At 45.0% G+C, this 25,977-nt stretch overlaps 1 protein-coding gene across 3 annotated transcripts in view; it reads right to left on the minus strand.

The window, feature by feature from the left end:
- Positions 1 to 786: 786 nt before the first annotated feature.
- Positions 787 to 25,977, minus strand: part of LOC139256445 (jupiter microtubule associated homolog 1-like) — a 50,390-nt gene continuing 25,199 nt past the window's right edge. For all 3 annotated transcript variants that reach the window (XM_070874225.1, XM_070874224.1, XM_070874226.1), the window contains one exon: positions 787 to 1,238. In XM_070874225.1, coding sequence (XP_070730326.1) covers positions 1,056 to 1,238 — 183 coding nt within the window. In that variant the 3' untranslated portion in view covers positions 787 to 1,055. The remainder of the gene's footprint in view (positions 1,239 to 25,977) is intronic.

Here is a 25,977-nt window from a genome sequence, read left to right on the forward strand (position 1 = left end):
ATACTAGAAGTAAAACAGCCTGTTCCCTAGTTAGTTCCGTGACAGAGTTCTGCTTAATTTTCTACCAAAATAGGATCCTGACATTTATCATAAGCCTCTGTTTCGGTTTCATTTTAATCTCCATTATTTTAAGTGATCCAGTGAGCTCGAGTTTTAGAAACCCTTCCTTTCCCCCTATAGGAACGTGTCTGTCTATACACAAACTATCTCCGCTTTGAAGGCCTGCCATTGCTCATTTACTGTTTTTCCTGCCAAGCTTGTGTTTCCAGTCTACCCTTTCAACTCACTGAAGTGAGCCCTCCTGCAGTGGAGTATCTTCATCTTTCATTGTTCCTTACTCTGTGGCAGTTCCTGTAGTTATGGAAACTGCCCCTAATGAGTTTGAGGCTTAGTTTCTTTCGATGCTTGATCGACAGGTTTGGCTCCAAGTCTAATCAACAGTGACAACCATGGTCATCCACCCTAAACTCTTCATCCATCAAACTCATGGCCTCTCACTACCACATCTTGTCCATTACTAAAGAGGCTTCCAAGAAGCTTGGTTTGCTCTTTCCTGCAAAAAAAAAAGTGATCTGAGGCCCAAGTCCACCCCAGACTTTCGATATTGCTTGCTCAACAAAGGAGGCACAAACACCTCATGTACCTTGATAGAATATAAGGTTCATCTGGGAGCCAAGGCTTCACTCAGCTCGAAGCTGCTCAATCTAGTTTAGATATTTGGCAGTCAGTAAGTTGCTGCCGTGGCAATTTATAGTTAACGGGCTGAAGGATGAAGTCAAAGTCCAATTTGGAGAACAATTTTTATTTGCATGACAAATCATACTGATATTCCCAAATACAAAGTCCAAAATGCCAGAATGTAGTCTGAAGTCACATACGAAACACAAACATATCAATACACATCACAGGGAGGAATCACTCATGCCTTTCCCAGCAGGCCTCATGTTCGGTGCACTTTAGGAAGTGGAGCCGGCACCGCTGAAGCAATACAATGTAAAGTGCTAGTACAAAAAACATAGGGCTCAAACTTTGCAGTTCACAATAAAAATTAATATTTATTCAGTCTGCAACTCAGATAATGAAGTAAATGGTGTTTTTTTTTTATCCAAGAATGAGGCTGGAGACACCACCTGGTGGGATTTTCCTGGGCCGAGATGATGCAGGTTGAGCAGGGGTGACTGGGCTGGGCATGAACTCCGCCTTCTTTCCCTGGGCCTCCTCTTCAGTTTCACTGTTGGCTGAAAAAAGCACAATAGTTAGACAGAGATTCTACAACCTCACTGCTTGAAACATTAAATTCATATTGTTCAATTACACACAAACATGTGAGGCCCTCCCCACACACACACGGGGCAGTGCAAGGCCAAAACACACAAAACACATCACAGGGCAGTGCCGGTGAAAAGATCAGCTCGGCACATCCCACGTAATAAGTTCAGTTGGGGAGGGGAGGTGAAGTCGCGATCTCACTTATTGGGAAGGGAACATTTACAATCAGCTCAATAGGACGATCAGTGCAGCAGCAGTCAGTTAGAGTGTTGAGGTAGGTTGGTGTAGCCAGAGGCCGGGACTAATGATCCCGAGACAAAATTTCAAATCCCACCACCGCAGCTGGGGAATTTAAATTCAGTTAATTAAATAAATCTGGAATAAAAATTTAGTATCAGTAACGGTGACCATGAAACTACAGGATTGTCATAAAAACCCATCTGGTTCAGGGATGGAAATCTGTCGTCCTTACCCGGTCTGGCCGATGTGACTCCAGTCCCACAGGAATGTGGTTGGCTCTTAACTGCCCTCTGAAATGGCCCAGCGAGACACTCAGTTGTACATAACCATTATGAGAAACAATAAGACGACCTTAGCACCGGCAACAGCACCCCAGTCCACTCGACCCTACAAAGTTCTCGTCACTAACATCTGGGGACTTGTGCCAAGCAACAGCAAGCAGTCACACTCACAGAATCATACCTTTCAGCCAATATCCCAGATTCCTCCATCACCATCCCTGGCTGTGTCCTGTGCCCCATGGATGGACGCGAAGTGGCGGCACAGTGGTATACAGTCAGGAGGAACATAGACTCCAGACCCCATAGTCTCATGGCTTCAGGTCAAGGAAATCTCCTGCTGATTACCACCTACCACCCTCCCTCAGCTGATGAACCAGGGCTTCTCCATGTTGAACATCACTTGGAAGAAGCACAGAGGGTAGCAAGGGCACAGAATGTACTCGGTGGGGGACTTCAATGTTCACACCAAGAGTGGCTCAGTAGCACCAAGGTGCAAACAGTCTGGTTCAGCCTCAGACAGAAGTTGGGGAGAGGGATGGAGTCAGTGGCTAGGGAACGGAGTTTGTGGCAGGGACTGAACACAATGGCTTCGGTTTTCCCAATATTCAATTGGAGAAAATTTCTGCTCATCCAGAACTGGATATCAGACAAGCAGTCGGACAATTGAGACCATGAAGGGGTCGAGGGACGTGGTGGTGAGGTAGAGCTGGGTGTCAGTGTACATATGGAAACTAACGCTGTGATTTCAGATGTCGCCGCCGAGGGGCAACATGTAGATGAGAAAGAGGGGCCAAGGATAGATCCTTGGGGGACACCAGAGGTAACGTTGCGGGGGCGGGAAGAGAAGCAGTTACAGGTGATCCTCTGGCTACGATTAGATAGATAAGAATGGAACCAGGCGAGTGCAGTCCCACCCAGCTGGACGATGGTGGAGGATAGAGTGGTCAACTGTGTCAAAGGCTGCAGACAGGTCCAGAAGGACAAGGAGGGAATAGTTGGCCTTTGTCAGTCATTTGTGACTTTGACGAGAGTCGTTTCGGTACTGTGGCAGGTGCGGAAACCAGATTGAAGAGATTCAAACATAGAATTGCAGGAAAGATGGGCACAGATTTGGGAGGTGGCAACACGTTCAAGGACTTTAAAGAAAGGGAGGTTGGAGATGGGGCAGTTGTTTGCAAGGACGGAGGGGTAGAGGGCTGGTTGTTTGAGGAGAGGGGTGATGACGGCAGATTTGAGGGAGAGGGGGACAGTACCGGAGGAGAGAGAACCGTTAATGTCAGCTAACGAGAGTCAGAAAAGGAAGTTGGGTGTCAGCAGTTTGGTGGGAATAGGGTCAAGGGAGCAGGAAGTGGGTCTCATGGACAAGATGAGCGTGGAGAGGTCATGAGGGGAGATCGGTGAGAAACTGGAGAAAGAGGTGAGGTCAGGGCTAGGGCGGGGGAAACCGTGGCCCGGTGGGCATGGGGAAGGAAGGGAAGAGGCAGAGGCGGCCGAATGGATGGTTTCAATCTTGACAAAAGTCAATGAGCTCCTCTCACCACTTGTCAGATATTGGGCAAAGACTGGGGAGAGGGATTTAAAAAGGCGGTTCGCAGTGGAGGATAGAAGCCGGGGTTTATCTTTACATTCCAGAATGATTCTGGAATAGTAAGCAATTTTGGCAGACAAGAGCAGGGCCCAATAGTGCTTTATGTGATCCAGACAGATCTGGTGGTGAATGGCTAAACCAGTTGTCCGTCACATCCGTTCAAGTCTGCCTCCCTTGGACTTGAGGGAGCAAAGATCAGGGTTGTACCAGGGGGAATGGCCAGGGAGAGAGAGCAATTGTTTTAACAGGGACTGGGGCATCAAAGGTGGTGGTGAGGGTGTGGTTGAGCAGATCCATAGCTGCAGAAATGTCATGATGAATGGAGGGCCAAAGGCTGGACAGTTGGGAGTTTATAGTGTTAGATTGTCAGGAGTGAGGCTTCTCTCCCCTCCTCCTTTCTCTCCCCTCCCCCTCCCCCTCCCCCTCCCCCTCCCCCCCTGGGCAGACATAAGAGGTAGGATTGTTGGGGGGGGTGGAGAGCTATGAGGAAGTGGTCAGTGATGGCCTCATCTACGATTGACACGATGGCAGTAGCAAGGCGACGAGAGATGGCAAGGTTGAGGGGCTGGCCATGAATATGGGTTGGAGAGTTTACATGGAGGGAGAGATTAAGGGCGGATAGGAGGGTAGTGAGCTCAGAGGAGCATGATGAATTGAGATGGGGGTTGAAATCAGAAGATGAGAAGTCACTCAGTGCAGAGGTTGAGGGAGGAAAGCAGTAAAGAAATATCAAGAATAAAAATGCTTTATGGTACTTGGGGGGGCGGTGGCAGAGAAGGAGATTTTAAATGAGGCGAGAGCAGTGAACAAAGCAAGATGCTCAAAAGGAGAAAGTGCTGGAGTAGGGGGACAGGCCAAGGTGGGATTTGGTGATGAGAGCTATACTGCCACCATGGCAGTCTGGGCAGGGCAAGTGGTGGAAGGTATAGCCAGGCAGGGAGGCTTCATTTAAGGATAAGGTGTCATCACCCCTCAACCAGGTTGGTGTCAGGGCCATGATGTCGATGCCATCATCCATGATGACAAGCTCAAGGATGGATGGAAGGACCTTGTTCGCAAGCGGACGGACGTTCTGGAGGGAGCTGCGGAGAGGGTCAATGTTGGCTGATCCAGTACCAGCATCCATAGGGTCAGTGCTTGGGGGGGGGGGGGGGGGGGTGGGGGGAGGAGGAAAGAGTTGGACAGGAAGGAGATTGGCAGGATTAGCCCCCAATGGGTGGGCTGGGTGAGCAATTAGCGAGAGGGGATGACGGGACAGTGGGATTGCTGCTCGCAAGGAGGCAATGACGAGTGCCTCGATGGGCCCTTCATAGGATGCCAAGAGACAGAGGGAAGCTTATCTAGGAGGGAGTTAAGCCTGGGACAATGGCAGGAGAGTAGGAAGGTTGAAGAGTAATGAAGGGTTGGGGTAGGGATTTGAGAGGGCAGTGTATCCGAGAGAGGAGAGATGAAAGGAGGCATGACGCAGGAGAACACGGTCAGGGAGGGCGAGAGAAAAAGGAAAGGGGGAAAAATGGAAAAGTATTGAATGGCTCGGGTGTGGAACGGCAGCCAAAGTGCACTCGGGAATGGACACGGGGAACGTTCAGGTTACACAGGCCTGGTTACATGTAGATATACAATACTGATGGGTAGGAAACGGCCCCACACCTCATGCTGGGTGGAGCATTTTAACTACATACCTTCCTCGAAACAAGGACCATAAATCTAACAAACTGATCATAGGCACCAAACCCTAATCTGCTGATTCCCAGAAGGTAGCAGGAATGGTATACCAGCCTAGTGTGGTATACAACAGGTGAATGGCATAGACCAGTTGGGCGGAATAGCCTGCTTGTGCTGTAAATTCCGTGTTTGTACTTTTGACAGAGTCCAATCTCCTCACATACCACCCCCTACTGGGGGGTCTGGGAACAACAGTCTCTACTCAGCTGTAAACAGGTGAATGCGAGGCCCAAGGGGACTCGATCAGAAGTTGCTGCTGGTGATAGTGAACGATCGATTAAAGTGTCAGCATTATATTCTTGGTATCTTAAGGGAGCACTAACCAGTTTTAAACAGACAGGTTAACCCCTCCATAAAGATGGGGAGCAGAGGGTGTTGTACGGAGATGTTAAGTGATTAGCGGTTCCTAGCTTCCTCTGAGGGGCAAGTTACAGCCTCCCTCAGCATCTCCCACAGGGGCAGATCGCAGTTAGTGCCTGGCGCCTTTGCTTGATGAGTTTGTTGCGTAGTTTGTGGCCAGCAAGTTTACAAACAGTGCTATGATGTAGGGCAGCTCCCAGAACAGGAAAGTGTGCTCCTCTGCACTGCCCACAGTCGTTGCTAGCAGTGACAGACCCTGGCAAGACCACACCTGGGAGTATTGTGTGCAGTTTTGGTCGTCTTACCCAAGAAAAGGATATATTGCCATAGAGGGAGTGCAGCAAAGGTTCAGCAGACTGATTCCTGGGATGGTAGGACTGTTGTATGAGAAGAGACTGTTGTATGACTGTATTCACTAGAGTTTAGCAGAATGAGAGAGGATCTCATTGAAACGTATAAAATTCTGACTGGATTGGATAGATTGGATACAGGGAGGATGTTTCCTCTGGCTGGGAAGTCTAGAACAAGGGGTCACTGTCATGTATCCTACATGGTTACTGTTTGTACTATTACAAGGTGTGCCACCAGAGGGCACTGCAGTGGGAGACTTGTAGGTTACCTGTACAGGTGTGCCTGGCCTAGTATAAAAGGCAGGCCACCAGGTGTGATCCTCACTCGAGTTACATTAAATGGACCAAGGTCACTACAGTTCAAGTACAATACATTGGCTCGTGGAGTCATCAGAGCATCTGCAGACATAACAGTAGTGATTCCCAGGGACAGTACAGACAAAGGCAGCACCTGCATGATGAAGCCAAAAGGGAGTTATTGCTTCGAAAGATTAGTCTGGCCAGGTATCAAGGGCATGGACGGAAGAAAATAGATGCACAAGCATGATTGCAGGAGTGTAACTGGGGTAGAGGTGAAGATAGATCAGGACCCAATGACATGACCCCAGAAACAGTATAATTTTCCCCGGAAAGCAGAAAGGGATTTGGAAACTGCTATAAATTCCCTAGTGGAGCAAGGTGTTTTAAGAACCACAGCCACACATGTAAACTTAACCCTATGGCTAGTAAAGAAACCCAATAATTCATGGAGGGCCACAGTAAATTACCAAGTCCCGAATAAAAATATTCCAGCCCGTGCACACATGGTAGCGGATAGGGAGTATCCCCACGGCAGCAACAACTTTCACCGTGCTGGACATTTCAAATGGGTTTTGGTCCATTCCCCTGAGACAGGAGGACCAGTATAAATGTGCCTTTACCTTTAAGGGTCAGCAGTACACATGGACATGTCTTCCACAAGGGTTTCACAATAGTCCCTCGATCTTTCACCAGAGTATGGCCGAGGCACTAGAAGATTTTAGTCAGCCAAATCGGTTGGTCCAACATGTGAACGACCTGTTATTCTCCGAAAGTGCAGAGGACCACGGGCCATTATTGAGTGAACTATTGGGTTTGTTAAAAGCAGGTGTTAAGGTGAATCCAAAAAGCTCAAGTCGGCCAAGAGGAGGTGCAGTGTCTAGGATTGACCATTAGAGCAGGAGAGAGAGAGAGAGCGAGCTATAGATGGAGCTCAAAGACAGCCCAGGAGCTACTGGTTCCTGAGGACGTGTCTGGGGCAAGGTCTTTAACAGGTTACTGCATGGAATTTATCGAGGGATATGCAGCCATGGCAGCTCCTTTGTTGAGGCTTCTTAGGAAAGGAATGGAGTAAGTTGTCAGGAAACTTTCGTTTTAAAGGATGTGCTACAGACGACACCAGCGTTGGGAGCAATAAATGGGGACCAGGACTTTAGTCTGGAGGTAGCAGCGACTGGGGACAGTGTTACTCCAGGAGCGACACAGCAAGCCGAGACCGGTGGCCTACGCCTCCCGAGTTCTCAGAAGTAGAAAAGAGCTTTTTGAATTGCGAGCAACATCTGTTAGCAACTTTTTAAGGCAGTAAAACATTTTCGGTCACTTATAGGGTTAGCTACAGTGATTCTACTGACCGTCACCTGACACAAATGTTACTGGACGGTAGAATGAAAGATGGGACAGTGAGCAGTAACAGGATTGCCCGCTGGACATTGTTGCTTACTCAGTTGAAGGTCAAGAGGCTAGGAGAACCAAAACTAGCCTCGAACCTGGTTTATCCGGGGGCAGCTCACATGTGTTCAGTGGAAGGAGCGTGGGATGTAGATGTGGGATTCCGAGCAGGGGGAACATCCGACAGGCAGGGACATCTATGTAGATGGGTCTAGTTCAGTGACAAACAGAGAAAAAAAAAACAATCCGGAGGCAGGGACAGAAAAGGCCATAAAGCTCCAACACTAAGTGCACAGCAGGCTGAGCTGGCAGCCGCAGCATATGTGGCCACACACCAGAGTGAATTCCCAACTCCCTATACGATATGTTCACTTCTAACTCCTGTACAGAGTATTTAGCAATATGGGCTAGGCAAGGGTTTAAGTTCAGACGGGAAGCTGTTGGCGACAGCTCCTTTGTCAAAATTCATTCTGGACGTCACAGGTAGGGACCAGAAGGATTAATACATCCAAAAGGTCAAAGCACACAAAGACAGAGCCCAAGTGGAAGGGAATGAGAAAGCTGACACACTGGCCAAAACAGGGGTAGGAGAAGGGACACCTTGGGACCCCTATCACTGGACAGATCATGGCTATAACAGGCAGAGAGGAGCCCAAAGTACCATTGCCACCTGATTTAAAACAGGCTCAGTTATGGGATGCAGACCTTAGAGCAGCAATTAGGGACAAGTTGGACAGGAAGTCTGCAGCAGGACCTTTGTGAGCTGCAGACGTAGCAGTAAGGCAGGAAATGTTAGAGATAGCTGGGAAGTGCAGGGAAGAATTCTTGCAGCTAGCTCATGGGGGTCCAGGGGCTGGACATCCAGAGCCAGAAACAATGTGGAATAAAATGGAAGCTGTGGGATGGTGGCCCGGGCTTAGAAGCGATGTAAAGGATTATTGTCAGAATTGTCTGGTATGTGCCGCAAACAATCCAGACCCCACCGGAGGAAGGTTCCGTTGGGACACACGGAGGGTAGAGGGGCCATAGCAGTCTATACAGAGAATTTATTGGGCCACTGCCCACCTCAGGCAGAGGCAATAAATATCGCCTGGTGTTAACAGATCTTTTCAAGAAATGGGTCGAAGCTTTTCCTTGTAGGGCGGCCGCCACAGTAATCACAGCAAAGATTCTAGTGAGAAGTATTTTCTCGATGGGGACTGCCCCAGATAGTGGAGTCAGAGCAAGGGAGTAATTTCACCGGAGCAGTAATGCAGGCCACCCTAAGCAGTTAAGGATACAGGGAAAATGGCATGTGGCGTATAACCTCCAATCGTCAGGTCTAGTAGCAGACAAACCTGACCTTAAAAGAGGCTTAGGAAGGAGGTGGAGATACCCTGAAAAAAATGGGAGGAGATCCTACCCCTCGTACTGATGAGCCACCGAGCCAGTCTCTCCAAGAGTACAGGTCACTCCCCACATGCACTGATGACCGGGAGATTAAGGAGGACCCCAACCCATATACTCGCTCCAGTCCTGACCGAAACGCAGGTTAAAGAGGTCACACGGGACAGGTTTGTCAGTCTGATACTCTGAAGTGGCTGCAATGGGAAGCAGTTAACAATATGGTCAGACAGCACCAGCAGAATAAACTGCTGCTGGAACCCCAAGTTACACAGGAATGGAGGGTAGGGATCAGGTAAATGGTCAGGAATTGTGCCAGAGTAGGGGCATTTGAACCATTGTACAAGGGATCATATAACAGTAGACAAGGCACGCCCTATGGTCTATACGACCCAGCTGCCAAAACAATTAAAGTGGTTTCACATAAACCAATGTAAGCTGTACAACCCTGGAGAGAAGTGTAAAAAGCGGGCCAAAGCCCAAGAAACTGATGAGTTTTTGATTAATGCAAGCCTTCCACCCATGCTGTGGGATGATGATGGAGATGTAAGGGACAGAGCATTAAGATGGAGTGGTCGGGTTTCTCAACCTAGGGTGCCCTGGATACCACCTCCATCTCCACCCCCGGGCCTCCGAAAGCCCAAGCATCAGGATAAAGGAAGAGGGAAACAGTGATCTAAATCATGTAAATGTACATCTGTGTATAACTGAAGGAGGACCGGTGAGGGGGAGGCCCTTCACACAGCAGGGTTATTGCTTTCATTGTGTCTTTTTAGGAACGGATCGAGCCAGGGATACGAGGAGGTGGATGTTGTGGATAGCCCTGATTATCGCAGCGTGGAGAGATTGGGGACACACCGAGACATTCCTTACATATGGGAGGAACCGGCCCCACTGTAACTGAAGGGGGAGCAATACGGAGCAACAAGGGCACAAACACCCATGTTTCACACTGGGAGTTGGCCAAGGTGGTTAGGGTCAAATTCAACCCAGTACTCCCTACAAACCGAGGGTAAACTTGGAGGTGTCAGTGTCTTGCCAAAGGGTAAACATCACAACCAGAAAGATACGGGTGAAAGAGGATAGATGAGTTTGTCTGGAATGCAAACTAATTACCCCCATGGGAGGGTGGCAGTGGTTACGGAAAACAGACAGGAGTAAAATTAATACATCCACGAAATGGGAGGAATTAGGTAATAGTTCAAATAGGCGGACCACAGGAACAAAAGGGGCAAAATGGTGTTGGGAGAAATGGTGGCAGGAGAAACAAGGGATTTATGTCTATGGTTGGATCAAGCCGGAAGTGCAGGGGAGGTGGGGCGATTGTCTTTAAAACGACAATGGCAGGATTCCGGGTCGGGTATAAATTGGACAAAGGGTTTTGATTCGTGTGACCTTGAACCCTCCAAAAGTAGTCAATGCAACCAAGCTGATCGGGAGCAGATTAAAACCTCTCCCTAAAATGCTGGAGATTCCAAACCAGGAACCTCCATGCCCTGTTCAAACACCCGGACCCAAGAGTGGGCTGGTGTTAATCCCAAAAAGGTAAAATGTTGCATCGTACGGTGTATTACGAAGTAGAGTCGGTTATAGTGAATTTAACAAAGCTACAATTACCCCGGTGGTGCCCACCAGAAACGGAAAAGTTATACGAGCGATTGTTGAGAAATGTTTAAGCAATTCTCGAAGAATTACAGGGACGAAAATCAGGGGGAAGCATACAAACTGATAAACAGCCAGACTGGCTTTTTGGGGGGGGGGGGGGGGGGGGAAAGAGAAAGACAAAAAAGGGAAATGATGTGGCTACATGTTTAATACAGGGACATCACTGGTCAATAGTGTAGACAAAGCACAGTTGCAAATCCAAATATACCTTAAGGGACCAGTTAAAGAAAATACTGGGGGAGGGTAGTGACAGAGAGTCATGAACTACAGGAGGACCAGGCAATAACAATCCATTTGAAGGAGATGGTAGCTGAGGTGGAGACACATGCTCAGACCATCAATGCTTTAATAAAAAGGTTAGAAACATGTCAGATCAAGCTGCTCAGAATGATGGGTGTGTCATGTACAGAGCTTGGTTGTTAAATGAAGGACACGATAATTTAGAGGATTTAAAACAAGGCCATGTACCAGTGGGTCAGTAACAAGCACCTAAAAGCATTCTGTAGACTGTGGATCAGTTCCTATGGATTGGAGGGTAGCTAATGTAACCCCACTTTTAAAAAAAAAAAGAGAAAACAGGGAATTATAGACTAGTTAGCCTGACGTCGGTAGTGGGGAAAATGTTGGAATCAATTAAAGATGTAATAGCAGCGCATTTGGAAAGCATGACAGGATCAGTCCAAGTCAGCATGGATTTATGAAAGGGAAATCATGCTTGACAAATCTAGAATTTTTTGAGGATGTAACTAGTAGAGTGGACAAGGGAGAACCAGTGGATGTGGTGTATTTGGACTTTCAAAAGGCTTTGACAAGGTCCCACATAAGAGATTAATTTTACACACTAATTAAAGCACATGGCATTGGGGGTAATGTATTGACATGAAGAGAGAATTGGTTGGCAGACAGGAAGCAAAGAGTGGGAATAAACAGGTCCTTTTCAGAATGGCAGGCAGTGACTAGTGGGGTACCACAAGGTTCAGTGCTGGGACCCCAGTTATTTACAATATACATTAATGATTTGGACGAAGGAATTGAATGTAATATCTCCAAGTTTGCAGATGATACTAAGCTGGGTGGCAGTGTGAGCTGTGAGGAGGATGCTAAGAGGCTGCAGGGTGACTTGGACAAGTTAAGCGAGTGGGCAAATGCATGGCAGATGCAGTATAATGTAAATAAATTAGGTTATTCATTTTGGTGGCAAAAACAGGAAGGCAAATTATCTGAATGGTGACAGATTAGGAAAAGGGGAGGTGCAATGAGACCTGGGTGTCATGGTACATCAGTCATTGAAAGTTGGCATGCAGGTACAGCAGGCAGCAAATGGCATACTGGCCTTCATAGCAAGAGAATTTGAGTATAGCAGGAGGGAGGTCTTACTGCATATTGTGTAGTTTTGGTCTTCTAATCTGAGGAAGGACATTCTTGCTACTGAGGGAGTGCAGTGAAGGTTCACCAGACTGATTCCTGGGATGACAGGACTGAAGACTGGATCGACTAGGCTCATATTTACTGGAATTTAGATGAATGAGGGGGTCTCATAGAAACATAAAATTCTGACAGGATTGGACAGGTTAGATGCAGGAAGAATGTTCCCAATGTTGGGGGAAGTTCAGAACCAGGGATCACAGGCTAAGGATTATGGTGTAAGCCATTTAGGACCGAGATGAGGAGAAACTTCTTCACTCAATTGTGAACCTGTGGAATTCTCTACCACAGAAAGTTGTTGAGGCCAATTTGTTAGTTATATTCAAAAGGGAGTTAGATGTGGCCCTTATGGCTAAAGGGATCAAGGGATAGGGAGAGAAAGCAGGAATGCATGATCAGCCATGATTTTATTGAATGGTGGTGCAGGCTGAAAGGGCCGAATGGCCGACTCCTGCACCTATTTTCTATGTTTCTGTGCAAGTGTCTACAACAACTTACTAAATTCAAGCCACCTACGGTCAGCCTCCAAAATGTACCCAGTCCAAATCAACTGTGGTCAGTAAACCATCTATAATGGGCATAGTGCTTTGAATACTGGTGATGGATTGTAAGGGATAAATTGTAAGAGTTGCAAATAGGTGGTCAGAATTATGCTGAAGGTAGTAAAGTTATATTAGGAGGGTCTGTATAATTGCCTATGTATGTAACACTTTCTTATATATGTATAGCACACTTAACACATTAAACTGTATGGTTAACCTTAGTAACATTTAAACAGCAAAGTCAGCAGTTGTTGATCAGAAGTCTGAGGGAGAGATAAAGAAGCCAGTACAGCCACCCTAGGCATCAGACAGACTGTGGCAAAGTGCAAGACATGGAACACAATGGGAGATGAACAATTGAATATACCACTGTCGGTCTGATAAGAGTCGACAAACCAATGTAACTTGGCTGATAGAATTAGACCCATTGATGATTTTGTAGGAGGACAGCTCCTCTCCAAAACCTGTATAAGTTCTACTTGAAAACTTTTGTATTTTGGAGGTTCCACGACTGAACCTTCCCGTGCATTGCTCATAATAAAACCGGTAAACCTGAGGTTTAGTTAGTTTACTTCCATGGTCGTTATACAGTGGGAGCTGGGCGAGGGGTCGATTAACTATATCAGTTAGTCCACCCAGAGGGAGAGAAGCCTCCTTTTTACTCCAACATGGATCAGTCACAACGACCCATACCAGTATACAGGGTGAAAACATTAGGGTAATTCGGAACAGGATACATGTGAAACATCACAAAACCTCAGTATGTGGTGAAATTGGGAGACTCAATAACCAGTGCTAGTCTGGAGAGATGTCAGAGAGGAGGTACACATGTCGTATTGTGCCATCACCTGAATCCTTTCGACCAACATGTGGATTCAAGTACAGGGACAGGCAGCCTATAAGCTGCATCATGGAAGTGACTGCTTAGACCATGTCCCACCCCTAGTTGCGTACACGGGGAACAGGACATAGAGTACACCATGACACTTGGTGCCCAGTGAAAGATTCTACCTTTTGCTTCAAACCTCAGGTAGAGACACAAGTAGCACAAGAAAGGATAATTCCCATCTCCGACCACAAACATACCAGTTTTAGTCAACGATACTTTACCGAACCGCAAGGGATACATATCGCGTCTTGGATAAGATATCCCACTGTTACCCAAACATTTGACTAAACTATTAAAGAACATCGAGCTGTCCCACAAGCATTATTCCACGTTACACCAAAGAGAAGAAAGCGAGGAAAATGATTGCCCTCCAGGGAGGGATATAGGACTCAATATTGAGATCCCCTTGGGTTCAAATCATATCACACTCGTTAGTAATTGTACATTTAGTAATAGTATATCCGCAAGATCCTACAAAGCCCCTGGGAGGACAGACACACATTAGCTTCCTCATCCAGGCCAACATCCCCAGCATTGAAGCTCCGCTGGGCGGGCCACATTGTTCACATGTCAGACACGAGACTCCCAAAGCAAGCGCTCTACTCGGAACTCCTCCACGACAAAACGAGCCAAAGGTGGGCAGTGGAAACGTTACAAGGACACCCTCAAAGCCTCCCTGATAAAGTGTGACATCCCCACTGACACCTGGGAGTCCCTGGCCCAAAACCACCCGAAGTGGAGGGAGTACATCCGGGAGGGTACTGAGCTCTGAGTATCGTTGCCGAGAGCATGCAGAAATCAAGCGTAGGCAGCGGAAAGAGCGTGCAGGAAACCAGGTTTCCTGCCCACCCTTTCCCTCAACGACTATCTGTCCCACCTGTGACAGAGACTGTGGTTCTCTTATTGGACTGTACAGCCACCTAAGAACTCATGTTAAGAGTGGAAGCAAGTCTTCCTCAATTCCAAGGGACTGCCTATGATGATGTGTCTATTCGTCTTGTCCTGTAAATTAAAGCAAAAGACAAGGGAAGGGAATCTTGAAGGGTTATTAAAATGAACCAAGGCCAGTGTTTGTAAAAGTCTAAACTGAAGTCAGATGGATCAAGGCCAAATGTTTTTGTTGTAAAAAGTATGTAATGTGAAAATTTGACTGAAGACTGCAATACACCCAAAAAGGCTCAGGAAAAAGAAGCCACCAAGTCTGAGTTTATAACAAGAGACATTAAAGCAGGAGGTGTAAAGGTTTACACATTGTGATCAGGGCACAGCATGATGCCACGGACTGAAATGGTTTTATAAAAAAAACCTTTGGGACTGTTGGGCTGGAGAAAGGACGCCAGTCCGAGGCAGGTGGCGACTCAACGGATTCATGCGATTTCTGGGTTGGGAGCGAGACCCGATTAACATCGAGACAAAGGGTTTTGATACAATCAGGCACAGAAGCCCATGGATTAATTGGTCGGAGGAGGAAAACCAGTTCCCCATGGAGACTACAAGTCTGCGAAAACCCAGGACCACAAAGGATTCCATAAGATGTGCATTTTTGGATAGCGAGGCATAAAAGATAAGGAGTTGCTTGCCCTGCTGATTCCGTGCACAGATTCATGGTGAAAGCAACAGATAACGAGTTGTGGCCATCCAAACCCATCATGACAGCCATCGAACTCATCCAACGCATTAATTGGAAGCAGCCCAGCATGAAACTTGTATAATGGAATGAATATATATCAAGGAGCTAACAGAAGCAAGAGGCAGGCAAGCAGAGAAGGCATGGAGCTCACAAGAGGCAAGCTCGAAGAGGAGCCAGAACCCACCATCTTCCCTAGCTCCACGGGCCTATAGTCAACAGCAACGAGCTGGATGGGTATTGTATGTCTTCCATCAATCTCCAAGAAGTCTTGTTCTATAATTTTTTAGTTGGTTTGTGTGCAATAAGCCAACAGTTGTGTTTAAGCCTAAATTGTGTGTTACATGGAGTCCTTCCTGTAATTCCCACAGTCTAGGAATCAAAGTAGAATGGAAAACAAAGACCCTACATAGTGAGGGTACAGAGCAAATGTGTTCCCACAAAGAAAATGGGTGGACTCACATCTGGAGCCCCCTAGATGTCAGGGGCATACAGGGTAGGATAAGGCAAAGGGAAACAAGGGCTCTGCAGAAAGCAGTAAAGAAAATGCAAGGGTGAAATTTAAAAAAGAAATTAGGAAAGCAAAGAGCTTGAAAAAATATTGGCAAGTAAAACCCAAAGATGTTTCATAAATGCATTAAGAGCAAGAGGATAAGAAAGAGTAGGGCTTATTAGAGACCATAAAAGGTAATGTGTGTGTGGAAGTGGAAGATGTTGGTATGGTTCTTCATGAATGCTTGTGTTGCAGGAGAGGGACAATACAGACATAGTTAAGGAGGAGTGTGAAATAAACATAGGAGAGGGAAAGTATTAAGGGGTTTAGCATCTTTGAAAGTAGTTAAATCCCCAGGCCCAGATGAAATGTATTCCAGGCTGTTGAGAAGCAAAAAGGAGGAAATAGCAGAGACTCTGACCATCTTCCAATCATCTCTGGCTACAGGTGTGGTGCCAGAGGACTGCTAGCCTTATACCATTGTTTAAAAGAAGAGAAAGGGATAAACTGGGTCATTACAGGCCAGTCAGCCTAATCTTAGTGGTAGGCAAAATTCTGAGGGACCGTATTAATAGTCATTTAGAAAGGCACGGATCAACCAACGACAATCAGCATGGATTTAAGGGGAGGTAGTGTCTAACTAGATTGGATTTTGAGGTGGTAACAAGGTTGACTAGGGTAGTGCATATGATTTGGTAGTCTATTTTGACAAGGTCCCACATGGCAGACTGGTCAGTAAAGTAAAAGCCCACGGGATCCAAGGGAAAATGGCAAATTGGATCCCAAATTGGCTCGGAGGCAGGAAGCAAAGGGTAATGGTCGATGGACGTTTTGGTGACTAGAAAGTGCTTTCCAGTGGGGTTCCGCAGGGTTCAGTGCTGGGTCCCTTGCTTTTTGTGGTATAGATGAATGATTTAGAATTCAATGTAGGGGGCATGATTAAGAAGTTTTGCAGACAATACAAAAATTGGCCGTGTGGTTGATAGTGAGGAAGAAAGCAGTCGACTGCAGGAAGATATCAATGGACTGAAAAATGGAATTCAATCCAGAGAGGGGTAATGCATTTGGAGGAGGGCTAACAAGGGAACACAACAAATGGTAGGATACCAAGAAGGGTAGAGGAACATTCAAGTGCATGTCCACATATCCCTGAAGGTAGGAGGCTAGGTAGATAAGGTGGTTAAGGCGGCATACGGAATACTTGTATTCTATGCCTCGGATAATAAAAGGCAAGAGCAAAGGGGGGGGGGGGGGTGTTATGCTTGAACTGTATAAAACACCAGTTAGGCTGCAGTTGGAGTAGTGTGCAGTTCTGGTCACATTATAGGAAAGATGTGATTGGACTTGAAAGGGTGCAGGAGATTTATGGGGATATTGCCAGGACTGGAGAATTTGAGCTATGAGGAAAGATTGGATAGGCTGAGTTTGTTTTAATTGGAACAGAGGAGACCTTATTGAGGTATATAAAATTATGAGGGGCCTGCATAGAGCAGATAGGACAGACCTATTTCCCTTAGCAGAGGGGTCAACAACCAGAGAGAGCATAGATTTAAAATAATTGGTAGGAGACAGAGGGGAAATTTCTTGCCCCAGAGGGTGGTGGGGGTCTGGAAGGGTGGTAGAGGCAGAAACCCGCACCACATTTACTTGGATGTGCACCTGAAGTGCCGTAACCTACAAGGCTACGGACTTAAAGCTGGAAAGTGGGATTAGGCTGGTTAGCTCTTGGTTGGCCAGCACGGACATGGGCCGAAGTGGCCTCCTTCCATGCTGTAAATTTCTGAGATTCTGTGATATATTGTTTTTAATTGGTGGTAGAGGCAGACACAATCAAGTGCATATCCAAGTACTTCTTAAAATGTGAAATACTGTAACCTACAAGGCTACAGACCAAGAGCTGGAAAGTGGGATTAGGCTGGATAGCTCTCAGCTGGCTGGTTTCTATTTCTTAAAATTTCTATTCGCCTGTGTAGCGAGATTCACTTTTTTTCCCCTAGAGAAAAGAGCCCCAGCCTGGTTAATTTTTCCCAATAGGTATTGCAGTTCTGGTATCATTCCAGTAAATCTTTTTTGCATCTTCGCCAGTGTCTATATAAGTTTTTAAATTCTATCCCACTAGAAAGGAATCCCAGTGCTTGGTTTGCTTTTCCTATGACCTTATTAATCTGCGTCATGACTGATCGGCACTCCCAAGATCCCTCTGCTCCTCTACCCCATTTAGACTTTCCCCAAGGAGTACGTGGCCTTATTCTTGCCAAAATGTACCACCTCATGTCGATATTGAAGTTCATTTGCCAATTATACCCCCATTCTGCAAGTTTATTAATGTCTTCCTGTATTTTGTGTCAGTCCTTCTCTATTAACTACACCCCCCAATTTGGAGTCATTGAAATGTTACTTCTGATGGGAGTCTAAATCATTGACATAAATGGAACAGCAGTGGTCCCGGCACCTATCCTTGTGGAACAGCACTTTCTACTCAGTTACCATTCTATGCAACGACCTTTAACATCTATTTTGTAGCCAGCTTGCTATCCATTCTGCTATTTCTCGTTTGACCCCACATGTTCCAACTAAGTCTACTTTCTGGTCCCTTATTGAAGGCCTTTTGAAAATCCAAATAGATTACATCTTCTACATTACCTTGATCTACCCTGTGTTACTTTAAACAGGTTCTATGTTCTTCATCTTTGAAATGTTTTTAATTGAAATGTTTTTGGACTTTTGTTCCTGGGATGTGGCCATTACTGGAAAGGTCAGCATTTAGGTGTTGGTGTGGCTGGTCCAGCTCAACTTCTGGTCAATGGTGATCCCCAAGCTATTACTGCTGGTGGTGCTTTTGAAGGTCAGGAGAATTGGTTGGGCATTTTATGATTGAAGATTATTATCTGACTTGTACAGTAGGAGTGTTATCTTCTACTAGTCAGTTCAAGCTTAGATTTTGCCCAAATCCTGCTATAAAATAGCTTCTATATAGGAGGAGTAGTAAATGGAAGTGAACATCTGTAGAATAGTCAGCAAACAGCCCCAGGTCAGATCTTTGGATGGAAGACAAATCATTGAAGCAGCTGAAGATGGTTGGCTGACACTGGCCTGAGAAACTCCTGCAGGAATGTCCTTGGGCTACAATGATTGGCCTTTGACAACCACCACCATCTTCAGTCAAGTTTTTAACCCCATTACACCAAGAAGTTCACTCCATGTTTTCTCACTGAAGAACTCAGTCCTAAATGGGTCTTTCAATACTTTGAATGTGTCTATCTTGGATCGAGCTGAAGCAAGTAACTTGAAGTTAATGTATAAATTCTACATTAAATTTTGTTCTCTGGAGAGAATGTGTGGTGCAAGTCATAGAATGTCACAGCCAGTCATTTGTCTGTGGTAGTGCCCACTCATTACCATCTCTGACCAATGCAAACAATCTCACAATTTACCCCTTCATAATCTTGAAGGTCTTCAAGTCATTCCTCAACCTTCTCAGCTCCAGTGAAAATGCCCCAAGCTTTCAAGTCCCTTCATAACTAACCCCTCAACACTGGTAACAACTGTGGCCTAATTAAGGTCTTGTACAAGTTCATTACTTTAAACCTCAAGATATAAATCCAAGAATTCAAGTTTTTTTATGGCATTACCATATTTTGTGACTCATTTATCTGCACATCAAGAGCTCCTACGCATCCATTTAAAATCTCATCCTTCCAAAATGTATTACTTCTCTACATTGAACTGCATTTGCCATCCATCTGTCCAGATGATCGCATCCTTCTGCGTCTCATTCCTCATGATTTGCCATATCAATTTGGCATCCTCAGTAAATTTGATTATTGTGCCATCAATCCCAGAGTCCATATCATTTATTTACATCAAATGACCCCAATTGAGACATTAGCTAGGCCATCAAGGGAAACTTAAGACATCTCCAGTAGAACTGGAGTCCTTCATTATTAACGCTGCACCAACATACGGAGTGCAGCAATCTCACTGCTGGCAACTGTGGAAAGGGAGCAATGTAGAGATACGCCTTTTACTACCTCCATCAAACCACCTAGCAAGTTCATTGAAGAGCAAAATTTATGGCATCTCTAGCAACTGAATAGATTACTATTCATTCATTTAGCTCAAGCCTGCTGCCTTTTTGTTAAAAGATACAGCAAGAACTGCACGAGAGAAACTGGTCATCTCCCTGCACAAGTCTTCTTCCATATGATAGTAGCAAAGCAAATCAATCATCAATACCCAAGTTGTATATCTAGACCAAGCTTCCGGTGAACACAGCATGGATATCTTGTAGGCTGACTGAAAATTTCCTGAGGGCAGTGCTCCAGGGTCTGATTAGGAGCTCTGCAGTCACATGATACTTTGTACAAGTAATTGACCTGTAGTCTACTTCCAGTCCAATTGGACCATCTTGCTTGCCTAGTGACAACACAGATAGCAGCAAGGCTAACTTTAGACAGCGTTTTGAAGCTGGAGCAGCAAAGCCACAAGTCCAGAATTCTAAGTGGACCTGCGACCACTGTCCATGGCCGTCACCTGTGGCAGGATGGGTACACCATATTTGCTTCAAACCTCAATTCTGGAGACAATTTGTTGAATGGCTCAACTGAACTGGAAAGATCCAACTAAGCAAACAGCTGATTAGGCAGCCTAGTGCCTTCTGGTTATTCTTCAACTGTTTCAACCAGAAGTCTAGCTCCGAGGCCCCACCTCGATTCCTGGAGTAAAGCTTTCCCTTTCATGATGATCCAAAATGCATACAACTAGAACCGAAGAAAATTGCAAGTTATGAAGTTCACAAAAGCACAGCAAAACTTCTCCATTCTCAAAGTCCAGAACACAAGACAGGTTCAAATGTATAGTTTGTGCATGCATGTGTTACCTGACACTCCTACTTGCCAGTGGGAACTAGAAGGAGAGAGAAAGGAAGTTAGCAAAAATGGCAGCAATTCCACAATCTGGTAATTATTTCACGTAAACTGCACAAGACTGAAGGAAATGTCAACCAGCAGTTTGAGCACATGCAGTTGGAAACTTTCCAAAAGGACATTTACAGAATTCTAGGCTTCACCCATTATCCAAGCAAGCTATGTACTCAATTACACCAAGTGTTCACTTTTACTAATGTCATTCAAACTGTACAAATATATCATATCTTTTCACAATGTAGTAGAAGCCACGATAGAACAAAGCTCAAGAGGTTTGTTAATGCAGTTTTGAAAGTCTTTTTCAAAGATGTCACTAGCAAGAACATTAAAGGGTCATTGAACAGCATTAAAGCACAGCCTCATCAAGCAACTGATTTCCATACATTCCCTTCACATGTAGGCCAGAGCATCATGTAAAGAAAGCTTAGGGCTATGATGCACTTCTGAAAAAGGCCATGGATATTCTGAAAACTTGTGCTCAAAGTATATAGAACCCAAACCTCATGTCAGAGCATGCCATTAAACAGAAATCCCCTGCCTGTATAGGAAACTTTCAGAAAGTGCTCAATAATGGAAAGTTGCCTCTTCAACTTGTAACATTTCTCCCAGAACTGTCCCAGAAAAGTAGTGGCTAATCAATCAGTAATCACGAATTGATTCAGCAACACATGTTCTTCTTTAAAGTAGAAAAATGAAGAAGATACAACCCCTGCAACGATTTGGGGACAACTGTCGAGTGGAATGTAAGTCAACTTGCTGTCTCCTTGACTATAATGTTCAGTATCAGATCTAAATAGCAAATAGGGTCACCGGTTTAATTAATTAGTGCAGGTTGCAACATAGAATTGGCTGTTCAACAGTGAAGATATTCAACCAATTAACACACTGCTTGGGATTGCCACAAACAAGCTTAGAAGAAGACACACAGTTTAGATTTAACTATTTTATGCAGGTGGTGAGCAATTGAATGGAGTCAAAGAGCAAGTTATTATTTAAATGGAGAAAGATTGCAAAGTGCCGCAGTACAGCAGGACCTGAGGGTACTTGTGCATGAAACACAAAAGTTAGTATGCAGGTGCAACAATGGAATCTTGGCCTTTATTGCAAAGGGGGATGGATTATAAAAGCAGGGAAGTCTTGCTATAACTATACAGGGTATTGGTGAGGCCACACCTGGAATACTGCATACAGTTTTGGTTTCCATATGTGGATGCAGTTCAGAGAAGGTTCACTCAGTTGATTCCAGAGATGAGGGGGTTGGCTTACGAGGAAAGGTTCAGTAGGTTGAGCCTCTACTCATTGGAATTAAGAATGAGAGGTGATCTTATCGAAACGTATAAGATTATGAGGGGGCTTGACAAGGTGGGTGCAGAGAGGATGTTTTCGCTTATGGGAGAGTCTAGAACTAGAGGGCATGATCTTAGAAAAGGGGCCACCCATTTAAAACTGAGATGAGGAGAAATTTCTTCTGAGTTGTGGATCTGTGGAATTCGCTGCCTCAGAGCTGTGGAAACTGGGACATTGAATAAATTTAAGACAGAAAGAGAGAGTTTCTTAAACGATAAGGAAATAAGGGGTTATGGAGAGCGGGCAGGGAAGTGGACCAGAGTCCATGATCGGATCAGCCATGATTGGATCAGCCATGATTTTATTGAATGGCGGTGCAGGCTTGAGGGGCCAAATGGCCTACTCCTGCTCCTATTTCTTATGTTCAATATATAATTGGCTGAGTATGGAGGTAGAGAAAAAAAATGAGATAATTGAAGATATTTTAAAGAGTACTTGATTGAGGTGCATTACCTTTTGGGACTAGCCAAATGGATTGCACAACCTTTACTCTCTGGTGTTTAACTTGCTCAAATTTTACATGCAAATTTTTTTTATCTGGATAGATTTGCATATTCCCCAATACAAAAACAGAATAATGAGGATGCTGGAAATCAGATACAGAAAATGCTGGAAAACGTTTCAGGTCAATGACCTTGTGTCAGAACTAGAATGCAGATCTGACGAAGGATTATCGACCTGAAACTTTAACTCTTTCTCTCCACAGATGCTGCCTGACCAGAGGATTTCCAGCATTTGCAGTTTTTATTTGAAAATTCTATGTTTGAAGTGTTGGGAGCAGCCCAGTATATACACTGGGAAGCTTTACATCCACACACTAATTAGATTGATCGCAAAGCATGATTTGATTTTCTGGTGGCAGGGGGAGCAACTACACTGTGCTAATCAAAGTTGCACAAGGTATTTTATTTGCAAGGCTGAAGTCATTTTTAAAAACATTTTGGGGATTGTATTCTACAGTTGACCATTTATAATTAGTCCACTGGTTACGTGAACATCTGTTTTCATGCAAGGCATTAGAAGATTTCAGGGTCTTTACTAGTGTTTTAGGAGCTCATATTCCAAAATTCCCTTACTTTCCTCCCATGAAAACTGCAAGTCTGCAGCCTCGCATTTGATCTGTTCAGAAAGGCAACCGTCAGTCTAGAAGTGGTGCTTTGGACAGCGACAGACTTAAAGGCAGGCCATGCGGAAGAGGGAGTTATTTAGAAAAGATGTTGCTCTGTGATGTCATGAGCCTCTGATGAGATTGTGATGGAGGTCAAAACCGAGAATTGGACTAGATCAGAAGCCATGGATAATTAACCCATTATTTCATTTTTTTTTTTTTTAAATTCATTCCGGGATTATGGCATCGCTGGCAAAGCCGGCATTTATTGCCCATCCCTAATTGCCCTCGAGAAGGTGATGGTGAGCCACCTTCTTGAACTGCAGCAGTCCATGTGGTGAAGGTGCTCCCACAGTGCTGTTAGGGAGGGAGTTCCAGGATTTTGACCCAGCGACGATGACAGAACAGTAATATATTTCCAAGTCAGGATGGTGTTTTACTTGGAGGGGAATATGCAGGTGATGGTGTTCCCATGCGCCTGCTGCCCTTGTAGGTGGGTTTGGGAGGTGCTGCCGAAGAAGCCTTGGCGAATTACTGCAGTGCATCTTGCAGATGGTACACACTGCAGCCACGGTGCGCCGGTGGTGGAGGGAGTGAATGTTGAAGGTGGTGGATGGGGTGCCAATCAAGCAGGCGGCTTTGTCCTGGATGGTGTTGAGCTTCTGGAGTGTTGCTGGAGCTGCGCTCATCCAGGCAAGTGGAGTGTGTTCCATCACACTCCTGATTATGGAGGGGTAAAAATAGTGATAATGGGAGACTTCAATTATTCTAAGACTGGGGAGGGAAAAAAAAAAAACAGTAAAGGGAAGTGAGGGGTTCCTGAAATGTGTACAAGATAACTGATTATTTTTCCAAGCCCAACAAGGAAAGAAGCAATGCTCAATCTAGTTCTGGGGGAAATGTGGTGGGGCAAGTGGAGCATGTTTCAGTGAGAGCACATTTGACAATGATCACAATATCATTAGATTTAGAGTAGTTATGGAACAGGACAAGGACTAAAGGTGAAAACAGGAAGAGGGTTAATTTCAATATTGGAAACAGATTATAAATGAGGAGATTGGTCAGGTATAAAATAGATATTCATATGAAGGGGAAGGAATGGTGTTCAAAGCTAGAGTTCCCTGGCTGACTAAAGAAATAGATTAAAATGAAACAAAAAACTGATGTCAGGTTCAATATATAGTAGAGAATCAAGCAGAACACAGTGCAGAGCACTGTAAATGAGGCAAAGATAATGTGTGAGAAAAGATTTTTAGGTTATATAAAAAGGAAACACTAAAGTATTACAACAGCAAAAGGGTGGAACCAATTGATTACCCAAAAGGAATAGTTTGCAGCAGCAGAGGGCATGGATGTGATACTAAATTTGTACTTTGCATCGGTCTTCACTAAAGAGGATGCTGCATGTCACAGTAAGCAGGACAGGGTAGAGAAACTGCATAGGATAAAAATTAGAGGGGATGTACTAAAGGTTTGCAATACTCAACGTAGAAAAGTCACCCATTCCAGATGGGATGCATTGTAGGTTGCCGAGGAAAGGGTGGAAATAGCAGAGGCTCTGGCCACATTCCTCCTCTGATAGGAGTGTGTTGCCGGAGGACTGGAGATGCAAGTGTACATCCCTGTTCTAAAGAGCTAAGCTGACTGACCTGCAGTTATCTGCATATCAGTGGTGGGGAAGACAGCTAGAGCCCATAATCCAGGACAAAAATTCATTGTTACTGGGACGAACATGTTTTAATAAAGGACAGCCATAGGATTTGTTAAAAGGTAAGGAAGGACATTAGCTTGGATGATGTGGAATCTGTATGGGTGGAGCTACGGAATAACAAAGGGCAGAAAACGCTAGTGGGTGTTGTGTATGGACCAAACCGTAGTAGAGGAGTTGGGGACAGCATCAAACAAGAAATTAGGAATGCGTGCAATAAAGGTACAGCAGTCATCGTGGACAACTTTAATCTACATATTGATTGGGCTAACCAAACTGGTAGCAATGCGGTGGAAGATTTCCTGGTGTATTAGGGATGGTTTTCTAGACCAATATGTCGAGGAACAAACTAGAGGGCTGGCCATCCTACACTGGGTGATGTGTAATGAGAAAGGACTAATTAGTAATCTTGTTGTGCAAGGCCCCTTGGGGAAGAGTGACCATAATGTGGTAGAATTCTTTATTAAGATGGAGAGTGACACAGTTAATTCAGAGACTAGGGTCCTGAATTTAAGGAAAGGTAACTTCAATGGTATGAGATGTGAATTGGCTAGAATAGACTGGCAAATGATACTTAAAGGGTTGACAGTAGATAGGCAATGGGAAACATTTAAAGATCACATGGATGAACTTCAGCAATTGTACATCCCTGTCTGGAGTAAAAATAAAACAGGGAAGGTGGCTCAACCGTGGCTAACAAGGGAAATTAAGGATAGTGTTAAATCCAAGGAAGAGGCATATAAATTGTCCAGAAACAGCAAACCTGAGGACTGGGAGAATTTTATAATTCAGCAGAGGACAACAAAGGGTTTAATTAGGAGGGGGGGGAAAAAAAAAAAAGTGTATGAGAGGAAGCTTGCTGGGAACATAAAAACTGACTGCAAAAGCTTTTATAGATGTGAAGAGAAAACAATTAGGGAAGACAAACATAGGTCCCTTGCAGTCAGATTCAGGTGAATTTATAATGAACAAAGAAATGGCAGACCAGTTGAACAAATACTTTGGTTCCATCTTCACGAAGGAAGACACAAATAACCTTCCGGAAATACTAGGGAACAGAGGGGCTAGTGGGAAGGAAGAACTGAAGGAAATCCTTATTAGGCAGGAAACGGTTAGGGAAATTGATGGGATTGAAGGCCGATAAATCCCTGGGGCCTGAGTCTGCATCCCAGAGTACTTAAGGAAATGGCCCTAGAAATAGTGGATTGCATTGGTGATCATTTTCCAACAGTATCAACTCGATCAGTTCCTATGAACTGGAGGGTAGCTATTGTAGCCACACTTGGAGAGAAAACAGATAATTATAGACCAGTTAGCCTGACATTAGTGGGAAAAATGTTGGAATCCATTATTAAGGATGAAATAG

This window comes from Pristiophorus japonicus, unplaced genomic scaffold (assembly GCF_044704955.1).
Source record: "Pristiophorus japonicus isolate sPriJap1 unplaced genomic scaffold, sPriJap1.hap1 HAP1_SCAFFOLD_727, whole genome shotgun sequence".
In the NCBI taxonomy this organism is placed as follows: Eukaryota; Metazoa; Chordata; class Chondrichthyes; family Pristiophoridae; genus Pristiophorus; species Pristiophorus japonicus.